Source organism: Paralichthys olivaceus, chromosome 23, assembly GCF_024713975.1.
Source record: "Paralichthys olivaceus isolate ysfri-2021 chromosome 23, ASM2471397v2, whole genome shotgun sequence".
NCBI classification, from domain to species: Eukaryota; Metazoa; Chordata; class Actinopteri; order Pleuronectiformes; family Paralichthyidae; genus Paralichthys; species Paralichthys olivaceus.
In genome coordinates, this window is record NC_091115.1 from 12,520,031 (window position 1) to 12,542,046 (window position 22,016).

At 45.3% G+C, this 22,016-nt stretch overlaps 1 protein-coding gene across 3 annotated transcripts; it reads left to right on the plus strand.

Annotated features, from left to right (window-relative positions):
- Positions 1-131: 131 nt before the first annotated feature.
- Positions 132-22,012, plus strand: utp20 (UTP20 small subunit processome component). Of its 3 annotated transcripts, XM_069520357.1 has the most exons (62): positions 132-354; positions 919-999; positions 1,098-1,164; positions 1,288-1,420; positions 1,545-1,733; positions 2,059-2,140; positions 2,275-2,412; positions 2,567-2,722; positions 2,869-3,021; positions 3,121-3,255; positions 3,488-3,565; positions 3,923-4,101; positions 4,218-4,385; positions 4,660-4,748; positions 5,044-5,149; positions 5,239-5,389; positions 5,606-5,668; positions 5,756-5,923; positions 6,110-6,186; positions 6,414-6,493; positions 6,653-6,917; positions 7,039-7,224; positions 7,616-7,706; positions 8,001-8,086; positions 8,848-8,973; positions 9,575-9,741; positions 9,947-10,155; positions 10,751-10,894; positions 11,368-11,447; positions 11,558-11,793; positions 11,882-12,026; positions 12,117-12,204; positions 12,404-12,547; positions 12,960-13,013; positions 13,121-13,273; positions 13,537-13,692; positions 13,812-13,952; positions 14,035-14,172; positions 14,684-14,823; positions 14,932-15,014; positions 15,214-15,539; positions 15,622-15,761; positions 16,061-16,217; positions 16,413-16,511; positions 16,628-16,795; positions 16,901-17,067; positions 17,162-17,309; positions 17,413-17,529; positions 17,636-17,806; positions 17,947-18,078; positions 18,175-18,285; positions 18,475-18,624; positions 18,846-19,028; positions 19,198-19,329; positions 19,419-19,551; positions 19,651-19,835; positions 19,923-19,994; positions 20,089-20,300; positions 20,334-20,487; positions 20,716-20,842; positions 20,937-21,082; positions 21,427-22,012. In XM_069520357.1, the coding sequence occupies exons 1-62, from the start codon at positions 304-306 to the stop codon at positions 21,580-21,582; spliced, it is 8,562 nt and encodes a 2,853-aa protein (XP_069376458.1). In that variant the 5' UTR covers positions 132-303; the 3' UTR covers positions 21,583-22,012. The 3 variants fall into 3 exon arrangements, with proteins under 3 accessions (XP_069376458.1, XP_069376456.1, XP_069376457.1); XM_069520355.1 differs by having other exon boundaries at positions 20,089-20,487; XM_069520356.1 differs by having other exon boundaries at positions 4,221-4,385; positions 20,089-20,487.
- Positions 22,013-22,016: the final 4 nt, after the last annotated feature.

The following is a 22,016-nucleotide window of genomic DNA, read 5'->3' on the forward strand; positions in this document are numbered from 1 at the left end:
GTCTGATGGTCGTAAACAACTCGGAAATTTGATGTCACCGAGACTCTAACGAAGGCGGAAGTGACGGGGGGGATTACTCTCTCGCCCCGTCTCTTCGCTTCTTTCCTCCCACCACCACGTTGGGAGAGAAAAAATCTCCCACAATGCACTGTTCAACATGGCCGCGTCCTGGTGTCGGCGTGTGTGTAAACAGTTGTAACATCGGCTAGTGGAAGAAACACGCGTGTAGTTTTCATGAATCGCTTCGATCGCACGCCAGTCTTCGGAACATAACTCGTATTTTTATCAGGCAGCGACGCAAAGATGAAGATCAAGTCCAAGTCTTCGTATCACAAGTCAGAGAACACGTTCAGGGTGAGGGGCCACACACACACACACTCACACACACACTCTGCAGCGTGATGCTCATACAGCACAGTTCTTTAGGAAGATCTGGTGAACTTAGTGGTGATTTCACAAATATATGGTTGTTAATTAAGTTTGTGAAACCTCAGGAGTTCTACATGTGCATGTGGGCAAGTCATCCAAGTTTAAGATCCTCCTAGGTTTCAGGTATTTAACCTCTGAGGGTCTGTACCTGCAGGTCGGTGGTCGGTCCCTGGCTCTGAACCGCACATTGCCCGTGAAGGCAGTGCGGACAGTGTGTGAGTGATGTGTGACAGAGACAGTGCTGCAAGGAGATGCACCCTGCGAATGTGTGTGTGAATGAGGGAATGGCAAAAACTGTGCTGTAAAAATCAACACCAGAAAAATGCTTTATAGATAAACTCCTCTTTATGGGCAGATTATGACAAACCGCAAGACATTTGACAAGAAGATTACTTATGTGTTTATTTTGTTAAATTGCTTTTGATGAAATTTGTACTGTAGAATATGATATTGTCCGAATATAAACTCTTCTGACTTTGTCACGTTCAGTTTCTCACTTTTGCTGAACGACTCTCCAATGTCAACATCGATGTCGTCCATCGCATCGACAGAACTGGATCTTATGCTGAGGTTTGTACAGTCAGTGATCATGATACCTTAATCAGTACTCCCATCTATTAGGTGAATGATAACCACGTTTTCATGGTTTTTATTTGCTCTTGATGCAGGAAGTAGAAACATACTTTTCTGAAGGGCTGACAAAATGGAGAGACCTCAACTTGACCGAGCATTTCAGTACGTATACACTAGAAAGAAATGTCACATCATTTGCTGTAGTAAGCTCAATCATTCCTCTGCTAAATCTGAGAAATGATATGTTCTTGCAGCTGATGTGACTCTGGTGCTTTTCCTCCACAGCAACATTCTCGAAAGAGGTGTCCAACAAGAGCCAGTCGTTCAACATGCTGGTTTTCCACCAGGAGACGATAGTGGGGACTCTGAAAACACACCTGGCTGTGAAGAACAGCCTGGCCTACCAGCCTCTGCTGGAGTAAGTGTTCAGCCAGGAGAACGAGTTATTGTTTGTTGGTTCTTTTTCGCTGCTTTGGAATCAACACTGTTACTTAAACATTACCAGGCTGTAACTCAAGTTCTGTTGCTACTTCTCCCTCCAGCCTGGTGGTTCAGCTGGCCAGAGACCTGCAGACTGACTTCTATCCTCACTTCCCTGACTTCTTCGTTCTCATCACATCACTGCTGGAGACCAAGGACACAGAGGTCCTGGAGTGGGCTTTCACCTGCCTCTCCTACCTCTACAAGTACCTGTGGAGGGTCATGGTGAAGGACATGACCAACATCTACAGGTGAGAAGTCCGCTGGAGTCTGATGTTCTGTTTCGCCGGGGGAACATGTTTTCCTTTGAAGCTGGTCATTGATGGCTTCTGCTGTACAAATGAAATATCAGAAATCTGTCTGAAAACTTAGATGTATAATACTTAAAATTCAGTTCAAGAAAAGGATGTCCATATAGGACACATTTAAGTTTGAAAAGCAAAATAAGTCTTATGTGCTGTCCCAGGCCCTCAATACGTTACTGCAGCACTGACCTACACTGTGGTGTGTTTTTGGCAGTCAGACTGTGTACAAGTTACATTTCGATTAACGTTAACTCCTCTTTCCATCTCACAGTTTGTACAGCACTCTGCTGTCACACAAGAAGGAACATATCCGCAAGTTTGCCGCAGAGAGCTTCTCTTTTTTGATGAGAAAGGTGAGTGACTTCAAACAAGAATTCAGGTTTTGCTTCCTTGTGTCTTTTTTATCGTCTGAAACGCTGTATCCTCATCTGTGTTTCTGTACGCAGGTGTCGTCAGTATTGAATTCATAAATCTTTTCCTCCTGCAGGTTCCAGATCTCGACGCCCTGCTCACCCATGTGTTCTCAGACCTGCAGCAGCACCCCGACAAGGCAGAAGGAGCTGGCCAGCTGCTGTTTGAGATGTGCAAAGGAGTCAGAAACATGTTCCACTCTGCCGCTGCTAATGTGAGTTTGTTTTTATTAGATGTGAACTAAATGGTTGGTCATGTGCGGAAAATTCGCCTTTCTTTGCCTTGTTGGTCTCAGCCTCAGAAATCAAGTGTTGGTAGATGTCATGGCGTAGTTTTAATTTCAGTTTCTGTGCAACGCTTCCCTCCAGGCTCTCCCTGTGGCCCTGCGTAAGCTCGGCCCCACAACCAACCCAGGAGTCTCTCTGCCCTGGGACACTGTCAGGGACGCTCTGGATCACATGGCCCAGGCCGCAGCCGATCAAGTCGACAGAGAACACTTCCTGGTTTTATGGGAGTCCTTACAGGTAAAGCAACACTGTCAGAACATCAGGTACACATTCAGACAAATACCACTGATGGTTATTCAGGTCATTTCATCCCTTCATGTGTGATTCTTGTGTGAAGTTACTTTCTTCTCTTGTAACTAATGGAGCTGTGTCTGCATACACAGGTCAGTGTGGTGGAGGTCCTCGCTGTCGTAGAGGTGAGAGGAGAGGAGGCAGACGAGGCGTCAGATCAGCTGGAGAGGCTGCTGTTCATTTTCCACACCCTGGCGTCCCACAGAGACGGAGCCAAGGTCACCAAGCCAGAAGCCGTCTGCCAGGTAAGAGGAGGAAATCGTTTGTGTTATCTAAATGTCTCATCGTGCAGCTTGTCCCTTTCCACTGTATGTTTTCACCATCTTATTCTCCCGTGCCTGCAGACGGTGCTGCGGTTGATTCAGAGCTCGGCTCTGTCGGTTCCCTGTTCCCGCCTCCTCCTCCAGATCATCTCGTCCCTGCTCCTCGGGGAGAACATCAGTCTGCCCAAGTCCCTCATCCAGGAGACCATTCAAAAGGTTAGAAAAAAGTTTCAAGGCTAATTTTAATACAATGGTTCTGAACCTTTTAAAGTTTAAAGTCTTTTTTTTTCTTGTTTGTGAACAGACTTTCACAAACACACTCATGTCCATTCTAAAGCAGATCTTATCAGTGGCACAGGCAATTTATAAGTTATGTAGTAGTGTTCAGAAATGTGAATGTGTGTGTACATGTTTGTCTGACTTTTGACTTTTGACTTTTCTTTCACAGGTGTTTGGCAGCAGACTGGGACAAGACCTGATTCTAGAGTTCACCAAGGAGATGTTCACCATGAAACAGTTTGAGCAGGTGAGTCGTCACAAGTGAGATATATTCAGTGGTTTCCTCTGTTTGTGTGTCTGCCTGTGTCTCCCTGACACTATTGCCTACTGCACACCACACCATTTTTGGCCTGATTTTCCAGTGGCTGACAAACTTTGGAACTTGCAGACAGACGCCCCTGATCGGGTCCAAATCAGCATTTGATGGGTGGTCGCCAATCACTATTTATGAAATTTTCAAAAATGCATTTTGAAAGGCCTGTCTCCTCCGATTAGATTCCTAGCAAAATATCCCCATCAAACAAGTTGTGTCGTGTGAACCGCACAGTGATTTGACGACTTTGAAATCCTTGTAGTCTGAACTTGGTCTAACATCTTCCTGCAGCTCTTCCTCCCTTGCCTGCTGCGCTTCACTGCTGGGTTGTTGAGTTGTGGAGACGCCCTGTCTCGCCACTGTGGCCTGGAGGTGCTGGTCAGCTTGATCCTGGCTAAAGCCCCGCCCCCGACAGACGGCTCCATGGCCTTTGAAACCTACCCACTGCTCTTCACCGGACAGAGCACAGGGTGAGATGCTTCAGTACACCTGAAATATTTTACTGTCGCTTTTAAAATCAAGTTAAAGGCCTGAAAAGTCTCTCGCTGTCCAACTTATGCATTGTCATTGTGCTGTTTTCCTCCAGCAGTGCGCTGAGCAGTAAGGAGGAGGGTCAGGTGAGCAGTATGACACCAGAGCAGCCGACTGTGCCGGAGCTGGTGCTGTCCCTGATTAAATTCCCTGAGGAGCAGAACCAGACCATCGCTGACCTGTCTCTGCCTTGGTCCGCCCTGATGCTGCTGCCACACATCAGGTAACACACACATGGATGCACTGTCACATTCCTCAGGTCTCCTGGTCAGAGTTTCTTATTCTCAGAGATATTTTTCAGGTGGTTTCTCTACATCTTGTCTTTGCTTCAATATGAATGAAAAAGATTCAGAGTAAAATAATCAAGTATCTAGAGGACTGTTGTAGTTAACAGTGAACTTTGCTCCCTGACTTCCCTCCTCTTACTTGCCTGCAAGGATTGTTGAAAGATCTGTCTTATGTCTTTATATTTATCGTTTCCTCATCTATTTTTTCAGACCGCTGTCTCCTGTTAGCGTTGTTCCTGCTGTGAGCGCTCTCTTAAACCACCTCTTGTGTCAGATTGAGACAGAGAAACTGGGAAAAGGTTTGTTATATTGTGTTTTCTTCATTAAAGGTCCCATGTATGGTAACTGTCCGAAACATAAATGCACAATGTAAATGCAAATCAGCAGTGTTGTCCTCACTGCTTTTGCATTTCTGAGCGCCTCATGTTTTCCCAATAATTCTAGGGGAAACAAGGTTTAGAGGAAATTGACCCACTGTCAGATAAATCTGTTTCTCTTCATCGTCTTTCCACAAACAATATTTTGAATTGCTCGTCCAGTTTTGTGGATCATTCAACTGACTGTAGCCCGTCTCCCTGCTCCTCCCCCCTCCAGCTGGTCTTTTTGTAGCCAGACAGGCCCTGAGCTGCCTCCTCAGTCTGGACGGCTCTGCCCAGCTCCTCTCTCTGGTTACTGTGGACAAGATCACCTCAATCCTCAGGTCTGCACTGCACCATCATCGTACTAAACAATGAAACCCATTTTCTTCTCCTGTTCCACGTTCAGTTACATTTATCACTGTTATTACAGGAGGTTTCCCACTAACCTGTCCGCCTTGCTGCTGGGAGACCTCTACTATACCCGCATGTCACTCAGCGGCGTTTCAGAGCATCTATCCCACAATGCACTGCTAGAGGTCTACCATATTCTGCACGCCAACCTCTCCTCCAACATCTCTAAGGTTTGTCTCCAGTCACACGAGTGGCAAATTGGATCCCTTGAGATTTGAAAGATCACCTAAACAAAGAGAAACAGCTCCTATTCTGAAGAAGAACTGTTTGGGTTAACTCAAATTATATAAGACAAATATGAATAATAAAATACAAAAGTAAGATTTGAAGATGTTGATTTACTTGTTTTTCCTTCAGTTTTATCAGCTGATTGTTTTCTCTTTCAGATCCGTCTTCTGACTCTGAGGATCCTCTCTCAGTTTGAGGCAGAGCTCCCGCCACAGCCTGAGGTACAGCCATCTGTCCACATTCTCCCCAATTGCATCAAATACAGAGGTTTTATGAATATTAAGCAATAAGCTCATGTGCTTGTCCAGGGTGAGGAGAACGTGGACGTGCAGCCAGTGTTTGCAGTTTGCCTGCAGGCAGAACTGGTGCCGGCCTCGGTGCAGGACTACAGAGACAAGCTGCTTCACCTGCGGAAGCTCAGACACGACCTGGTGCAGCGCAGCCTGCCACAGGGACTGCCAGGAACCTTCCAGCAGGTACAAGGAGACTACTACTCCTGGCTGTTTAAATATATTTCTTTTCAAATAAGATTTTTTAATATCAACATAGTCTCAGAATACATTTTCTGTCGTTTTCTGATCCATTAATCAACTAATTGTTGCTGCTGTAGGTATAAAAGTAGTGAAATTACACCTGATAATCCTGGAACATTTTTCTTTCAGGTGCCTCTGCGTTATCTCATCGCAATGCTGTTTGTCAACTTCAGGCCACTGTGGGACGCAGTCATTGAACTTCTTGTGTGAGTAGTCAGCTGAATTTAGATTTCCGTCGTTTTAATTAAAGTGATTCTCTTATTGTCAGTAGGGAAGTATGTCATATAAAGTGAAGATGTCTAATTTCTAAACATGAGTCGTATCATTGGTTGTTGACATTGTATTATACCTTTGAATATGTTTATTTTACAGAGCTTTGTCTAAATATATATGACAAATATTCAAACTGTTGTGTTTTCTTTCCTTTCCACAGGACCCATGCCAGAGGGATGGACAACAAGGAGTTCTGGGTCGTTTACCATGAACTTCTGGAGATGGTGGCAGGGCTGGCAGGTGAGTCTCCCTGCTGGGCTGCTGGATTCTGGTGCAACATATTGTCATTAGTTGGTCTTAGATGCTAACTTACACAGATTGGGGCTCGATGTTAGATATATATAAAATATGCATTGAGCAAAGTGAGAAAACTAAATCTCCTCTCTCTGCCTGTCTTAGAAAAGGAACTGCAGGACAGTGATGAAGATGACGTCAGTGATGATGAGCAAGAGTCTAGTCCTCAGAGTGAGCCAGGCTGTAATGTCATTGAAAGTGGGGACGTGGGGGTGCTGTTCCTTGAGCAGCTGAAGTTGACCTGTGACCCCAACGACCGGACGGACTTCCCCAACTTCCGCAGCCTGCTGTGGCGCGCCATGACCCAGTTTCCTGACAGAGTGGAACCACGCAGCCGAGAACTGAGTCCTCTGCTGCTCAGGTTCATCAGGTCAGTGAAAGCAGCGTCGATTTAGAAAGAAGTTTCCCCCTAATTGATCATTTTCAAAGTGTAGATCTGTGGAAAAGGAGTCCAAATATGAAGTGCTGATGTTTTTCGTTCTGGTTGCCAGGAATGAGTTTTATCCTGCCGACCTGCTGGTAGCCCCCACTCAGGACCTGAGGAAAAGGAATGATGCTGCCCAACAGGATGCTGGGATGGCTGTGGATGAAGAGGAGGAAAGAGAGGAAGACGAGCAGGGTGTGGAGGAAAAAGGCCCACAACAGAAGAAGGCACGTCCAAGGAGAGCTGCTTCCAAGTAAGACATTAGTTACCCACTGTGAACCAACTGGTCAGCACCACATGGCAGGAAGACAAGTGAGCAGCTAACATTAGCTGGTTAGAATAATGGAGCATTTAACAGACGTGTATTTCCTTCTGAAGGTGGAGGAGACCAAAAAGAGAGCTGCAAGGAGAATGAACATTGATTAACATTCATTAGGTGGACAGAAACATGAGTGCTAATGTTGCTGGGTGTTTAAAAAGGCAATTTCTAATTACAGCCTCCACACATGAATTTGTGAATGAATGTATGACTGGGCTGAAAGCAACTTATAAACAGAACCGTAGAAACAATGAATCTACACATTGTTGATGACCTCTGCTAATTGTGTAATCTTTTTAAACGAGATTTCACTTTTCTCCCACAGACAGCTGATTGTCCATTTGAGAGTTTTCGCCAAATTCACCAATCCTCGTTCTCTCTACCTGGAGGCCAGTCTCAGTGAGCTCTATAACCAGGTAATCTAAACACAGCCCATAGATCTGTTTACATACACACACATACATATATTTTTTATTTCTGTCTCATGTCAATGCATGTGGCCCACCCGCTCTTGGATTGCAAGATATGAATACAAGCGCATATTGTACATCTTCCTCCGTTGTTACATATACAAAACATGTGGGAATGAAGAAGACACACAGAAAAGAGAAAGAAAAACCTGTAATGCAACATCGATGTGTTTCCCCTTGAATGTGAACATATCTAGAGCAGTAATCCAAACTTTTTTTTTTCTCTGTGTCTGTTTTCAGTTGCTCTGCCATCAAGACCAGCAGATTCAGGGAGTGGCCCTGGAATGTCTTCTCACATACAAAGACCCAAACATTGTACCATACAAGTAAGAAAAGTACCATAATCACCCTAAAAGATGGACAGGAAAACTCATGTACAGTAATCCGAGTTCTGTTTCTGATTCCCGGTTTGTCCCTCTTCCTCAATGGGATCATTGTGAGCTTCTTTGATAAGTCCTACTCTCGTCATTAAACTTCTTTGGTTACACACAGAGGAATGTTAACTTCCACTTCAGTCCTGACTCTGCCTGTCATTATGGCCTCGACTATCTGGTATCAAGCCGTCCCCTTCCTGTACATCCAGCCGACCTGCAGACAGATGTGTGGTTTCGGGGAGGCAGTATGATGTTTCACTTCTTGTATCGATGTAAAGTCAATATGAATCAACATCAAGGCCCAGTGGGAGTTTCTTCAACACAAGTCTGAGTGTCTGCCGCTTTTTAAAACAAGATGTTGAGTCATTCTAATCAGCAATTCCCATTAGTTATCTACACTGTGGCAGCTCGCCATTTTATAATCTGTCCTGTCACCGTTTCACATCGAACCAAATGTGTTTTTTACACTTTACACGCATAATAAAATAAGAGATCTCTGGTGTTTTGCTCCGATGCTCCTTTGTGTAGCTGTTTTTCTATTGTCCACACAGTCAGACATCATAGTTCAGAGTAGCTGTAAGTGACCTTCCTGCACGTACGCCTCAACTAACGCCATATGTTGAATAGAATTATGTGGGAAACACTGATAAGCAACCAATGCTGCTCTGTGGTCCCAGGGGATTTACCTTGTTTATTTGTGTGTGTGTGTTCAGGGGGAATCTTGAGAGGCTTCTGCAGGACAAACACTTCAAGGAGGAGATTGTCCATTTCAACATTTCTGAGGAGACAGGAGTGGTTGATGCTTCACACAGAGTCAGACTGATCCCTCTGCTCATGAGGTACTGTGTGTGTGTGTGTGTGTGTGTGCGTGTGCGTGCGTGCGTGCGTGCACGATGCACAAATATCTTTTGTGTTTGATGATGAAGCTTTATACCACTCTCTCTATTTTTACATTCTGAGCTCTGTCTTCTATTAACTTCAGCTTTGTATTTAGCCTGTAAATAACAGACATGAGAGCAGTACATATCCCCTCAATAAATTCACCCTCATCCAGAAACTGGATACGTGTGTTTCTAAAAGGTTTCAAGCTATTTGAACTGGCTTCAGACCACCTATTTTTATTGAACTTTATTAAACACCCATGAGGTTACATATTAACCAAGGAACACAAAGACACAGTTACATTTCTTTTCATCTGCTTGAAAGCATGAAGATGTTGTCACATCACAATGTCTCCAGCCAGTCTGTCTCCCATACTTTCATTGTTGTTTCATTCATTCACTCATTTACATGGAATCAGTCTTTTTCCGCTGCTCTCAACAGCAGTCACGCTCTTTAATAAACAATTATTTTTCTCTGATCATAAAGTAGGACAGTAGAAGAATCTAAATTTTAACATTCTCTCACTCATCAGCCTTGTTTTTGCCGTCCATGATACAGGATCCTGTTTGGGCGTCTGCGCAGCAAAGCGGGCAGCAAGTTCCAGGGGAAAGCCTCCTCCGCCTCCCGCTCCTCCATCATCCTGCGTTTCCTGGCCGGCTGCCAGGCTGAGGAGCTGGGAATCTTCATCGACCTGCTGCTGGAGCCCGTCTGCCATCACAGCCAAGGTTTGACCATAAAACCTTAATAAAAGAAGTTACAGGAAACGCATCAACTTGTGTTAAGAACAGAATATTCTGGACAACATTTTTAGTTTTTCACATATCTAAAAAAAAAAATCAACTATCTCTTGAATAAACTACTTCTTGAGACTCATAATAAAGCTGTTTGATCAGTAGAAGTTCCATTCACGATCTTTCCCTGTGTCCTCAGGTTCCTGTCTGGAAGCGGTGGAGAGGGCCGTTGCTCAGACAGACATGGGCGCCATCCTGCCGCTGGGCCGTCAGCACAGCCTCCTGAACATCATCAACGTTGTGATCCAGAAACTGGGTCACCTCATCCACATCTACCTGCCCAAAGTGCTGCAGATCCTGCTGTGTGTCACCGCCTCCGTGTCCAACGTCCTGGACAACAGGGACCAGGTAACCAGGAAGGAGAATCAATAAAGTTATTTGTTTGTTTGCTAAATATGCATTTAATACTGCCCAAGTGTCTTTGATCGCCACCTAGTGACTGACTGCAGTATAACTTACTAATGTCACCTCCTCTATTTTAGCAGTTGGGACATGGACCAAACAAAAAAGTCAAAGTTTCTGTCATTTTAGGTAGTTGCTGTCACACTGATGTTTGTCCAAGTAATCATTTTCTGATAAGTTTGATTTTGATTAGAAGTTTGATGCTAGAAAAACTTGAGAGCATCCTAAGCATGCAAAATTAAATTGGTTGAAGCTGTTCTGAGGCAGCTGCAGTATTTCTGTGTTATTTCAAGTTTTCTTATCTCCAAATGTACCCTAAAATACACATGATTGAGTTTTACAGTATGTTGAAGAGTTTGTATGGGTAACGCTTGTTGTAAAGTTTGTTCTGAATTGTAGTTTGTACCTGGTCAGGTTTCCTCTTGCTTTGTTTTTATGGCTTTAGTCTCTATGTTATGTTTGACTCTTGCATTACCGTGTGAGCAGTAAAGTTTTCTAACAAGTTCCTCAGTGAAGTTTAAAAACCTCTTGTTGTTTGCAGCTGAGAGCAGGGTGCATCAGTCCTCTGAAGAACCTGAGGCGACTCGGCATCCTGAGGGTCCTGGACTTTTTTGACGCCTTTGACTCCTACAGCTTCAGCCCAGAAGAGCTGGATGCTGTCTTCCAGGCTGTGGTCTGGCCTCAGGTACATGTAACAGACTACTTTTTGTGTTTTTGCATTTTTTGCCTCGTGAACAGTGAGTCTCAGGAACACAGCAGGGGAATTCCCTCCCATTGTGTACAGGTACAATGGATTATTGTAGAGAGCTTCTCTCTCCAGTCAAGATAAATGGGTAAAAGGTCATATGGCGTCACAAAACATGTTTTGGTATCTTGAACATTTGTCAAGTCTTCCATGAAGGAATGTCTCCAAATTTTGCGCAGTTTTCACTTGGACATAAAAATAAACTGATTTGAGTTCAGTTCTCAAAAGTCAAAGGTCACAGTGACCTTATATGAATCTGAAAAAATTGTATGTAAGTTGAAGCTGCACTGATTGGCCGAGGCATACAACCCCAGGGCTGTGATTCTAGTTTTTCTTGGGATTTGCTTGTGTTTGTATTCTTTGTCCATAGAGTTCTGGGTCACCTAGAAGTTTGAATTTCTTGTTTTGTGCAGGTGTGTCGTCTGCCCACAGAGAGCATCCACTCTCCAACCCCTCTGCTGAAACTCGTCCATTTGTGGTGCAAAAATGCCAGGTCAGACTTTAACTTCTCTTTCTGTCTTATTTCCATCACAACTCTCATCCATCTATCCCTCCACTCATCCTCCAGCAGTGTTAACCAGCAGTTTCCTCTCTCTGTCTCAGGTACTTCCCCCTTCTGGCCAAGCACAGACCAGACCATTCAGAGTGTGATGTCCTCACAAACGTCTTTGCCCTCCTCTCTGCCAAGAACACTTCCCAACCGATCATCGCCATGGTATTGGACATAGTTGAGTCTCTAGCAACAGCCAATGACTTTGTTGCCTCGGAGACGGAGACAGAGCTGAGCGTCAACAACAGTGTGTTCCCGCAGCCTGCAGAGGGCGCTCTCATCACTGCAGGTTAGCAGATTGTGCCTTTTGATTAAAAGATTGAAATAGGTTTGCTCTTGCTGGCCAAATTTAAACAAGTGTGTTGTATCTCCTCCAGATTCATTAACTCAGGGCTCCAGACTGCTGCTGCCTCACATCTCCACTCTGCTGCGGTACCTCACCTCTGTTGTACGCAACAGCGACCGGCTCAAGAAGAAGAAGTTCAGAGCGCAGGTGGCGAAGGAGCTCAACATCCTCTCCAAGTGAGTTCACGCTCAACTCTAATCCTCTCTTTGGACGTAAGCTGATACAGTAGAGTTCATTCTCTTGATGTGTCACTTTCTCTCTCCCAGGGTCAGTCGGTTTGTGAGCGACACAGAGCAGAGCTCAGTGCTCATCAGCCTGCTGCTGATGTACCTGCAGAAAGGAAACAACTCTCAAGTACGACCAACTAATCATTATTTTCTGTTCTATAAGAACTCACATGATTTTATAGAAAAACTATTTCATGTAATATTATGTGTTTAAAAATGTAAGTGTGATGGTCAGGGCCTCGGCCTTCTGTTTCAAGTGAAAGAGAAAGTATGTGCAGATATTGAGAAAAGCATGAGTCCCTCACCTCTCTTTGTGTTTGTTTCAGGAGACAGAAATCGATGTCCTAGCCACCGTACAGAACCTGATGAGACAGTGTGTGCAGCCCGCCACCTTCCTGCGCCCGCTCAGCAAACTCTTCTCCGTCATTCACAACAAGCTTCCCCGGCAGGCCCTCACCAACGTCTTCCAGGTACGACAGAAAGACTAACAAGATACAGTGATTACAGGAACACAGTAACTGAATAGATTGAACACCATTAGATTCTGAATTCCAACCTCTGATTGCCTGGATAAATGTCTGGGTTTTACAGGCTGGACATGAAAGACAAGAAAAGAAAGAAATCTGTACAAGCTTCCTCTTTATTTTTCTCTTCTTCAAAACATTTTTTAAACATACAGGAGACTTTCACCCTCTATAATCACGTGAAGGACATTAATCCCTGTGAATCATGAATATTATACTCGAGGAGACGAGTGAATTGCTGCAGATGCAGGTCTTTACTGTTTATATGAATCCAGACTAAATAATGTTTCCACTGAATAAAGTCTTCACACAATATGTGAATCGTTTTTTTACTCTGTCTGTGCTGCTCTATTTTCAGACTCTGTCCGATCTGGAACCTTCCCTCAAATATATCACTGATTTAGCAGCAAAGGTGAGATCATTTATTACATGTACATCATGTATTAGTATTCACACAGTAATCACCAGCTTCACAATGTTACAATGAGTCACATAAAACTACTGTTTCCTGCTCTCCAGCTTAACGCGTTTGACAGTCGACACTTGGACGAGATCTACTTTGACGTGCGTCTGACAGCGTTCCAAGACGCCACCAGACGTGTCAAAGACATGCAGACTCTGGACCTGGACTACATCAGCACCATCATTTACAACTGTTTCCACACCTACGAGGTCAGTACTTGATGGTGCAGATTCACTGTTTAAACTAGTAGCCATAACATCGTAAGATTGTTGTTCCATAGGTAGCAATCATACTCAGTTCAAAGGCAACTGGGAACTGTGGGTGGGAGAACTGAACGACAGTTCATCAGTTCGCCGGAAGTTGACAAGACAAAATACCCATCAGTCAATGCGCCCCGGTGCTTAAAAGAAACTGCGAATGGAACAGCCGTTAAACGCTGTTCTGAACGTAACTTGTCTCTCCTTCGGTGCAGATCTGTGACATGTCCCTGGCAGACAACGCCACCTTGTGTCTGTCTGCAGTCATCACCCAGCTGGCAGCAGTCGGAGCTGGAGAACAGATCTACAAGGACGTCGTACAACACACCATCCTGGACGCTGTGCACAAGGGGCTCCGCAGCAAGACAGAGGTGCACACACATACACACACTCGTCCTCCAGTTATTACAAACTAGCTGCATCAAATAAGAGACTGCAACACACATTCAGTCTGACATATGTAAAAATATTGTCTCCTTCACTCTACCAGAGTGTACAGCATGACTACACTACCGTGCTCGCCTGCCTGGTGAAGACCTTCCCCTCCAAAAAGGAGTTCAGAGACCTGGTGCAGCTCACAGACTACAATGACCTGGAGTCAGACTTCTTCGAGCACATGAAGCACATCCAGGTGAGGGACGACCCCTGACTCTTGTCTCTGCCTTTTTATTTTCCTGCTGATCACAAACACTGACACGTCTCGCTGTGTTTAGATCCACCGTCGGGGTCGAGCGCTGAGGAAGTTGGCCAAGCAGCTGACCGAGGGCACGGTGGTGATGACGTCCCGTTCCCTGCAGAATTACATCATGCCGTACGCCATGACCACCCTGCTCGATGAAAAGATGATCAAGGTGGTTTATCTACACACAAACCTATGTAAAGAAAGCAGTTTTAATTCCAATGAGCAACATAATGCATTTCATTTTGAGAGAGAATTTCTTCAAATTAGGTTTAAACTGTGATTTTGGCTCATAGATGAATGGACTAGATCACAGATCAAGGTCGCTGTGACCTCACAGAACTCATTTCTTGCCTTGTGAACGCGATACCTCAGAAACACCTCAAGTTAATCCATTCAAATTTGGTACAAGCATTCACATGGACTCAACGATTAACTGATTAGAATTTGAAGGTTCAAGGTCTTTTTTTGCCTCATGAATGCATTGTCATAAGAACGCCTCGAGAGAATCCTTTCAAATTCAAATATTCACTCAGATTTCATGGGTCAAAGGTCGCAGTGACCTCATATGAGTCTAGAAAAAAGTGTATGTAGACTGAAACTGTCGGCAGAGAAATACAACCCCCTGGCGATAACTCAGTTTGTTTGTGTGTCGGATCCTCTCCTCTTCTCCCGTGCTGCAGCATGAGAATATGACGTCAGCATCGGTGGAGGTGGTGGGCGCAGTTTGTCGCAGGCTGACCTGGTCCAAGTATCTGTACTACCTGAAACACTTCGTCCACATCCTGCAGACTTCACAGATTGAGCAGAAACTGGCTGTCAGGTAGGGTCTTCCTCTTCTTTGAACCATTTTTAATGTTCTTAGTTCTTTCCATTTAAATATATAAATACAAACAATTAACCTTTCTCCACCCTCCCTCCCTAACTGCAGTTTGCTGGTCACAGTTCTGGAAGCTTTTCATTTCGACCACCAGACCCTCAGCAGAGAAATGGAGGCAGCGAAGGCCAGAGAAGGTCAGTGACCAATCAGATCTTTTCTTTATGTTCTCATATTTGTGTTAGTGTGACAAGTCTAAATCAAATGTCTGGATCAGAGAGTTTACACTTTAAATTTCTGATGCATTTCTTTGATTTAAAACAAAATCAATCGTTGCAATTTCTATTTCTTGACTTTGTATAAACTAACTTAATCAAACAATACATATTTGAAAAGCTGGGAGTGTCTCAGTCGAAGCAGATGACGTGGATGAAGCGGCAGCAGACGAATCTGACGCAAGTGACGATGAAAAGGAAATGGAGACGGACAGTAAGACTGCTCCGGCTGATGTTCCCATGGAAGTGGACAATGATGAAGAAAGCAATGTCGTCTCAAAGGAAGCGGCCAGCGCTAAAGCCAAGGGACCTGTGGCTCCTAGACCTGTGGCAGTGTCCAGCGGGCTGCCACAGAGCAAAGAGGAGCTGGAGTCGTTGATCATCGCCATCCACGGGACTGTGAATGACAGCGTGCTGCCTCGTCTGCACAGGTGTCTCACCGCAAAGGTACACAATGCACACACAGCCGACTCATGGCATGTTCTGAAAACTACACGTCAGTATCATAATGAGTGACTGTGTCCTGTAGGTGAAGAGTGATGAGGAGCACAAGGCGGTGAGGTCGAAGGACGTGAAGGAGGAGGAGGTGTCGAGGATACCGATAGCATTCGCCATGGTTAAACTGATGCAGACGCTGCCTCAGCACATCATGGAGGCCAATCTGCCCGGGTACGCTGCTGTGTGTCCATGAATGTTTCTCATTTGTGGATGTTTTTAATCCTCTGATCCAGGATTGCAACCTATACACGTGAATCTGTTCTGTGTGTGACATCTTCAGATAAGGGGACAGTTAAGACGTTGTTTGATAGTTTGGATAAAAATATGACATTTCAGTGATGATTGTGTGTGTGTGTGTGTGTGTGTGTGTGTGTGTGTGTGTGTGTGTGTGTGTGTGTGTGTGTGTGTGTGTGTGTGTGTGTGTGTGTGTGTGTGTGTGTGTATGTATGTATAAATGAATGAATATCCAGTATCCTGATCAAGGTGTGTGTCCACCTGAGGAACCGTTTCCAGGAGGTCCGTGACGTGGCAAGAGGAACGCTGGTGAAGATTATAGAGACACTGGGGTTCAGATACTTGCATTACCTGCTCAAAGAGATGCAGAGCGTCCTGGTGAAGGGTTACCAGGCAAGAGCACGCACACACACATACACAGCAGAGAAGAGCATACACGTATATGTCTGTCTTGCTGATTACATGCACTCCTCCGCACTCTGATCCATTTAAAGTTTAATGTAATTGATTTAAACACAAACACTTTGATGTTGAATCTGGTGGCTCAAACCACTGTCTCATATCGCGCCTTACCCTCCCTCCATCCAGGTCCATGTTCTAACATTCACTGTGCACCGGCTGCTGTCTGCCCTCAGTCCGACCCTTAAGAGCGGTGACCTGGACCCGTGCATGAACATGCTCATCGATGTAAGAACTTCTCTTTCCGTACAGACTCTCATTTGTCAGTAAGAATAGGTTCGCCGGTGTCAACATGTTTTGTATTCATCGCCTCTTACACCTCTTCTCCATTCAATACCGGTCAGATCTTCAACAATGAGCTGTTCGGGGCTGTGGCCGAGGAGAAGGAGGTGAAGGGGATCGTCTCCAAGCTGATGGAGGCTCGACACAGCAAGAGCATGGACTCGTACGAGCTGCTGGCCAAGTTCTGCAGCAAGGAGAGCATCACCAAGCTCATACTGCCACTGAAGGAGGTGAGTGGAAATGAGACCTGCAGAAGTTTGGGGGTTTTTGCTCGAGTAGTTGAGAGTTTTCCTGATTCTCTCCTCCTCCGCTCTCTTGTATCATCCTCCCTTCAGATTCTGGAGAATACATCTAGTCTGAAGGTGTGTAACCGGGTAGTTGCAGTGCTACGGCGTCTCATCCTGGGTCTGCTTGTCAACGGGGGCATGACCCCTCAGGACATCTTACTGCTGTGCCACGGCCTGATCAGCCAGAGTCTGCCACTGCTCACCAAGAGAGATCGGTACACACGCTCACACAAGCTCAATGACAATGACTTTTAAATCTTATGTCAATCGACTATTTCCAACACTGTATATACGTGTGTGTAATTCTAGAGATAAAGCGTCGGCTAAGCCTCCCCCCGACCCCAGACTGCCCCCTCCCAGCTGCCTGCTCCTGCCTCCGACCCCGAAGAGAGGAGGTCAGAAAGCTCCTGTCAGCAGTCGAACCAACATGCACATCCTGGTGGATGCCGGCCTCAAGGTACACGCCGCTCAAATTAGTCCGTTTTTACAACTTCAGTTTTATCAGAAGCTAAAGTTTTACTGAAGTGTTTTGTCATCGTATGAATCCATCTCTCCCTCAGCTGCTTCACCTGAGTCTGAGGAAATCCATTGTGACGTCGTCCGAGGCCTCGACTCTAGAAATGCTCGACCCCTTCGTGCAGCTCCTGCTCGAATGCATCGACTCCATGCACGTCAAGGTACAAGCATCTGATGTTTATACAAGTATCTGTTGTTGATCAAACCCTTTCTGATCTATCAAATAACTACCATCGCCCACTTCCTCCATCTTCTACTCCCTGTCAGGTAATCACAGAGGCTCTGGTGGGCTTCAGCTGGCTGCTGAAGTTCCCTCTGCCGGCAGTGGGGCAGAACGCCGAGCAGCTGACCAAGCAACTCTTTGTCCTGCTGAAGGATTACTCCAAGGCTGGAGCGGCCCGCGGGGAAAACTACCACCTGGTCCAGAGCTGCTTCAAGGTAAAACAAACAAATAAATAAATACATACATACGTGCCATCTATGAATTATTGTTTGTTTTGTTTTTGTTGAGTAATGAGATTTTTCCCTCATTAAAAAAAATATTTATATCTCCCATCTTTATCGTGTTTGTCTCTCAGGCTATCACCATACTCGTGAAAAATGTCAAAAGCAACAACATTACTGAGACACAACTGCAAGTGCTGCTGGGATACGCTGAAGAGGACATCTACGATCAGTCACGCCAGGCCACCGCCTTTGGCCTCCTGAAGGTAACTCTTAACTTCTCAGCTTATTTGTTTGGAGCCTTTAAGAAAAAATTGTTGAAGAAAAATAAAACCGCTCTGTGTTTTTTTTGTATCATTCAGGCGATTCTGTCCAGGAAGCTCGTAGTTCCAGAGATGGAGGAGGTGCTGACGAAGGTTGCCAAGCTATCTGTTACCGGCAGCAACGCTATGATCAGAATCCACTGTCGACAGGTGAACACACTTTTTATTTGAAATTGACTAATCACAAAATCAACAAGTAATGTTTGCTAAGAAAATGCATTTAGACGAACACTGTGTCAAATTTGTTCACACGCAAACATGAGAGTGGAGGAGCTATGTTTGTAAAGAGACGGTATATTCTTCTGCTCTGGCAGTGAGTTAACTGTTTGTGTCGGGCAGATCTATCTGAAGTACCTGCTGGACTATCCACTGGGGAGGAAGCTGAGGTTCCACATGGAGTTCGTGGTGGCTCAGCTGCACTACGAGCATGACACAGGCAGGGAGTCTGTGCTGGAGATGCTGGCGTTCATCTTCCAGTCTTTCCCTGAGGTGAGTAATCTTCACCTGGACTGGACTGCAGTATATTGTAATTTTAACCTCACTTACATATAAAGAAACACCCATATAATCCACAATGTCCCCATAATGGCCTAATCAATTAATTAAACCATGTCTTTTCTTTATTATTATTATTTTTAATTTATGTCAATGGCTTTAAGATGAAAAACTTGGTTTACTGATGACCTGATTATCTTTTCTCCCTTTTTCAGAAATTGGTGACAAAGTACAGCGGCCTGTTCTTCGCCCCACTCGCCCTGGTCGTGGTCAATGACGACTCGGCGCGCTGTAAAAAAATGGCGGCCATGGCCATCAAGTCTTTGCTGACTCAGCTGGAATTGAACCACAAGAACACTTTGTACTCCCTCGTCATTTCGTGGCTGAAAGCAGAAAAGGTACATATATATCCAGGGGGAACATTTATTTTAAATAAGCAGCTTATCTTTATTTTCGTAATATTTTGTTGGAATGTTGTGTGCTTTATAGTAACTGTGGTGACAGTCCTGTTACATTAGAATTCATATGAATATTTCAGTTTAAACTGGTGTCCCCCCCCCCTCCTAGGCGAGCCTGCGGCGTCTGGGGGCTCAGATTTGCGGCCTGTTTGTGGAGGTGGAGGAGGAGAAGTTTGCCCGTCGTCTGAAAGACCTGCTGCCCCTGCTGGAGAAAGAGATCAACCCTGACAACTACGAAGACGTAAACGTCAACACAGTCGCACCATCTCTGTCCTGTCGTTTAATATCTAAAGAAAAGGAAAAGCATCTTTGTGACTGTGTGTCTTTCAGATTGAAGAGGAGCAGGATGAGAAAGGAGCAGACCGGCTGTTGTTCAGTTATCTGACTCTCATCACCAAACTCTGTAAATACTGTGGCCTGCTGCAGCTCCACAACCCTGACGACACACTCCTGAACATCTGGGGTAAAGGACACACACAAAAAACTGTTCTTTCACTTGCATACGCAGCCACATTCCACATAAACTGAATCAAAAATACTTTTCCCCCTAAAATGCCTGCAGGTCACATCGAAGCCCATCTGCGACACCCTCACTGCTGGGTGTGGCTGACGGCCTCGCAGCTCTTTGGCCAGATGTTTGCAGCCCAGCAGGCAGAACAGCTGGTCACCGTTTGGAGAGGAGAGCAAGGAGACGCTGCCTCCCAGTCAGCAACCACCGCCTTCATCACCAGCAACCTGGACAAGAAGGTGAGGCCGAGGACCACTCGTTTTTCATTTTTGCCTCTTAATCTCATTGCTTCAACTAATTCCTTTCCTTCCTTTCCTGGCATCTAGATTAGAGAGTTGGCGTTATCGTTCAGTCACCAGCTACAGTCCAAGTTCCTGGACACAGCATCAGGAGAGCAGGTGCACAAACACAACCTAAACAACCCTCTTTGAAATATTTCAGCTAAATGACCCAGATCAGATTTAACTGAGTCATGTTCTGCTCCGCCCATAGGTGATCAAGAACCTGCTGTTCGTCGGCAAGGTGATCTACCTCATCTCCCCCGAGTCTGACGTCACATCCGCTGAGGAAGAAGTGAAAGAAATGGAGGAGGAGGAGCAGGAGCAGCAGAGGGAGAATGAAGATGAAGTGGAGGGAGAAGGAAAGGAGGAGGAGGCAGGAAAGGAGGCAGGAAAGGAGGCAGAAAAGGAGGCGGAAGAGAACGGAAAGGAAGAAGAGGAGAAGGGGGAAGAGAACGAAAAGGAAGAAGAGGAGAAGGGGGAAGAGAACGAAAAGGAAGAAGAGGATGAAGACGACAAGGATGATCGACCTCCGTCTCTACTGTGGTTGATGAAGAAGCTGTGTCTGATGGCCAAGAGAGAGGCAGCACACACTCCCAAAGTTCACGTCAAGGTAATCACAATAACTCCTGTTCTCTGGCTGATGACGATTAACATCCTGGTATTTAGACACTTTCTCCAATGACGATAGACTGATTATAAAAATGTACGAAGACTCCAGTCAGGCTCCACCCCCCGTTCCTCTGATATTGTAATATCTTACAATATCTATCAAATCTTGGAGGAACATGTCAATTAATAGAATTCTAACCTTCATTTTCTTTTTTTTCCTCTCCTACAGAGAACGTGTGTGTTTAAGTTCCTGGGAGCTTTAGCCATGGACCTGGGGAAGGAAGGACTCGGCCCGTATCTCACCACCATCATCAGTCCTCTGTACAGAGAGCTGGACAGCACCTACGCAGAACAAGGTAACCGCTCCCACACGTCTTAATGGAAAAATGTTGGAACACACACGCAGAGTCATTGTTCGAACTCTGACCCGCGCTCTCTGTCTCTGTCCAGACCCCACGCTGAAGAACCTGGCACAGGAGCTGATCGAGCTGGTGAAGAGAAAAGTGGGGCTGGAGAAATTCTCGCTGGCTTTCTCCGCCGTTCAGAAGGAGTTTTCACAGAGGAGAGTGGCACGGAAACGACACAGAGCCATGCAGGTACGAATCAGGAAAGACAGGACGTGTTGAATTTACACACATAGATCCCGTCCGGAGATCTGATCTCTCAAATCACATTTGGAGGTGGTGTCCACATTCTGTAAACTGTGAGAACGTCAATGTGCCCTTTTCAAAATTGGTCAAATCTTTCTTCGTTGCACTGCTGCAAACTCAGACACGTCTGTAAAGTCTGACTGGGTAAAAACAACATAATTTGGTCTCAAATCAGAATCTCACCAGGTGGACGTTAATACCAGATCTGAATGAGGACACACATACACACGCATGCTTTAATTTGATCCTTGGCAGCCACCTGACATTTGTCCTCATCTCTCTTCTCTCAGGCCGTAGCCAACCCAGACATCGCCGCCAAGAAGAAACTCAAGAAGCACAGGAACAAAATCGAAGCCAAGAAAAGGAAGATTGAGTTTCTACGACCCGGATATAAAGCCAAGAAGCACCGGAGCCACGCGCTCAGAGACCTGGCCATTGTGCAGTGAGTCAGGGGACTCCTCTTCGTGTGGCAGGCAGGCGTTAGTGATGTTGTGACTTTAACTATTCATGAAAACAATGCATTGGGACAAGAACATCAGAGAACAGACATTGCTGTCTGGTGATTTGCTGAAGAGCAAGGAGGTGGTAAAAACCAGCTATGACTCAATCCATCTTTTCTCTGTTCGACATGCAGCATCCTTGTGTGCGTAATGAGACATGTCACTGCTGTTGCTCAGCAGGACGTCTATCACTAATGACATCAGTTCATATGAATTGCAGATCAGAGCTGAAATGTTCCTGCTGTGAACAGATTCACATCCTCCGCAGCGAAATGTACGTTTTTGTAATTTAAAAAAAGATTTGACATTTTTACTGATAACCTGTAATCTGCGTTAAAACTGTTTGATTCTTCAAATATAAAAGAGTTTTAACACAGCAA